Source organism: Nelumbo nucifera, chromosome 2, assembly GCF_055504915.1.
Source record: "Nelumbo nucifera cultivar China Antique chromosome 2, China Antique-T2T, whole genome shotgun sequence".
NCBI lineage: Eukaryota > Viridiplantae > Streptophyta > Magnoliopsida > Proteales > Nelumbonaceae > Nelumbo > Nelumbo nucifera.
This window is the reverse complement of record NC_142650.1, coordinates 50,041,324-50,043,509: the sequence shown is the minus strand read 5'-3', so window position 1 is coordinate 50,043,509 and position 2,186 is coordinate 50,041,324. Positions and strand designations below refer to the sequence as shown.

The 2,186-nt window shown below is 42.8% G+C and overlaps 1 protein-coding gene across 1 annotated transcript; it reads left to right on the top strand.

Annotated features, from left to right (window-relative positions):
* The first annotated feature begins 601 nt into the window (after nucleotides 1-601).
* LOC104601072 (thaumatin-like protein) lies at nucleotides 602-1,946 on the top strand. The gene is made up of 2 exons (XM_010264262.3): nucleotides 602-839; nucleotides 952-1,946. Exons 1-2 carry the CDS (start codon nucleotides 773-775, stop codon nucleotides 1,623-1,625), a joined length of 741 nt encoding a protein of 246 aa, XP_010262564.1. The 5' UTR covers nucleotides 602-772; the 3' UTR covers nucleotides 1,626-1,946.
* The last annotated feature ends 240 nt before the right edge of the window (nucleotides 1,947-2,186 follow it).

The window sequence follows — 2,186 nt, the reverse complement described above, 5'->3', positions numbered from 1 at the left end:
GATATTGTCTACACACTATATCCCCCATGAAGAAAATTCAATAAATAAAGGTGGGTTATAACCATTTTCTTCTCGCAATTTTGAATTAACCGAAAAATTGGAAGAGTCCAGATTACAAGTTAAAAAATAAAGGTTTTATTATGCCATGACTTCACCTGTTCTCCATCTAGATCTTGTTAAAGAAGTTTAGACCTACTGGTTATATATAGAAATATAACTAGTTTGCAAAACCATTGGTGGCTAGCTGAAGTCTGTAACACGGTAAGTTAAGTCTTTGTTTTGAAAAGGGGGTATCTTATTTTTCAAGTTGATCACATGTATAAAGGAAGGGAACCTAGCCATTAACCCAACAAGAAATGGTAAAAGGAGACAGATCAGATCAATGGGATGGGCTCATCGTGATCCCACTATTGTAGAAACATGCAGCTCAATAAAAATCATATATGATGTAGTAAATTTAAAAGATTATTAAGTGAAAGAAAACCCCCCAATCAAAGAAAGGGATATATGCTCTTCTCTTTGCAATTTGCAGTAGAAACGAAAAGAGGGAAGCGGCGGATCAAAAGTGAAATGGGTCGAGGAGCACCGGTAGTATTCTCTTCTCCTCTCTTCATAAGCCGCTCCACTTAACGAGTAGGCCTATAGAAGTTCCTGGTGGCGAAACAGGACGCCACTCTCCATCGCTCCCCCCTCCCTCCTCCATCTGATCCAATATAAAAAGCACCAACACATACATACTCCAAATCCACCATCACCTAATTCAAACAGCTAAATGATGCTGATTTCCTCAAGTCTCCTCTGCTTTCTCCTCTTCGTTTTCATATTCCTGTACTCTACAAGTATATATTTATTCAATTCTTTTTAGTCTCTGAGAAACACACACACATATATATGTTAATTAATGACAAACTGGCATTCTTCTTGTCTAAATTTGTTGGTGTTTGGTTACAGATGGAACTCAACTCATACTGGTAAACAACTGCATTGAGAGCGTATGGCCGGGGATCCTTGGGTCTGTAGGCCACGCAACTCCCAAGGACGGTGGCTTCCATCTAAACAGTGGCGAGGAAGTAGTACTGGACGTGGGCGATAAATGGTCAGGGAGGATATGGGGTAGGCAGGGTTGTTACTTTAATGGAAACGGCAAGGGCTCGTGCGAGACAGGAGATTGTGCAGGCTTACTAAACTGCAGGGGCACGAGTGGTGTACCTCCGGCGACGGTGGTGGAGATGACGCTTGGGACATCCAGTTCGCCCCTACATTACTATGACGTGAGCTTGGTGGATGGGTTCAACCTTCCAGTTTCAATGGTGCCAGTAGGGGGTGGCATCGGGTGCGGCATTGCGGCATGCGAGATGGATTTGAACGTGTGCTGCCCATCGGCTTTGGAGGTGAAGCGAGGAGGCAAGATAGTGGGATGCAAGAGCGCTTGCTTGGCAATGAGATCGGCCAAGTATTGTTGCACTGGGGACTTCGCCAACCCCAAGACTTGCAAGCCCACCATCTTCGCTCACCTCTTCAAGGCCATCTGTCCACGGGCCTACAGCTATGCTTTCGATGATTCAACCAGCCTTCACAAATGCAGGGCGCCGCGTTATGTTATCACCTTCTGCCCTCCCAAATGATTTATGAAGCCCTATTATTAAACAAGCTAAATACATAATTACAACATATATATATATATAGGGTGGTTCCACTTCCACGGCTAGTGTCTCTGCATCCGATCCAGAAACAAATTAGCTACTTCCTTCCTCCTTTCTTTTCACTACTCTTATATTCAATCAGTACGTAGTTTTTGTTTCTTTTTCTTCCAGCATTAAGATACATGTCAGATTTCTTTTGCTTTGGTATATATGGATGTGTGATGTGTGGGGTTCCCAAACCTCACCACCGTTCTTCCTCTTCTTCATTAAATAAGATGAGGATATTGTCTTCCTCCTTTCTCCCTTGTTTAGCAGTCTTTATCATGGACATTAGCTTATTAGATTAAAGATCAATTTACATATTGGTTTAAGCTGCACAGCAAAGATTCCCATTATAACAGAGTTTCAGTGGGAACCTCAGGAGAATTTGTTTTTGCCTTGATGCACAATCACACTGGCGCCATCCTCATTCATCTGTCATCTGTGCTTATTGTTTGCACTCCTATGCATATTGCCACTTCTGTCTTGTTGTCGGTACCTCAG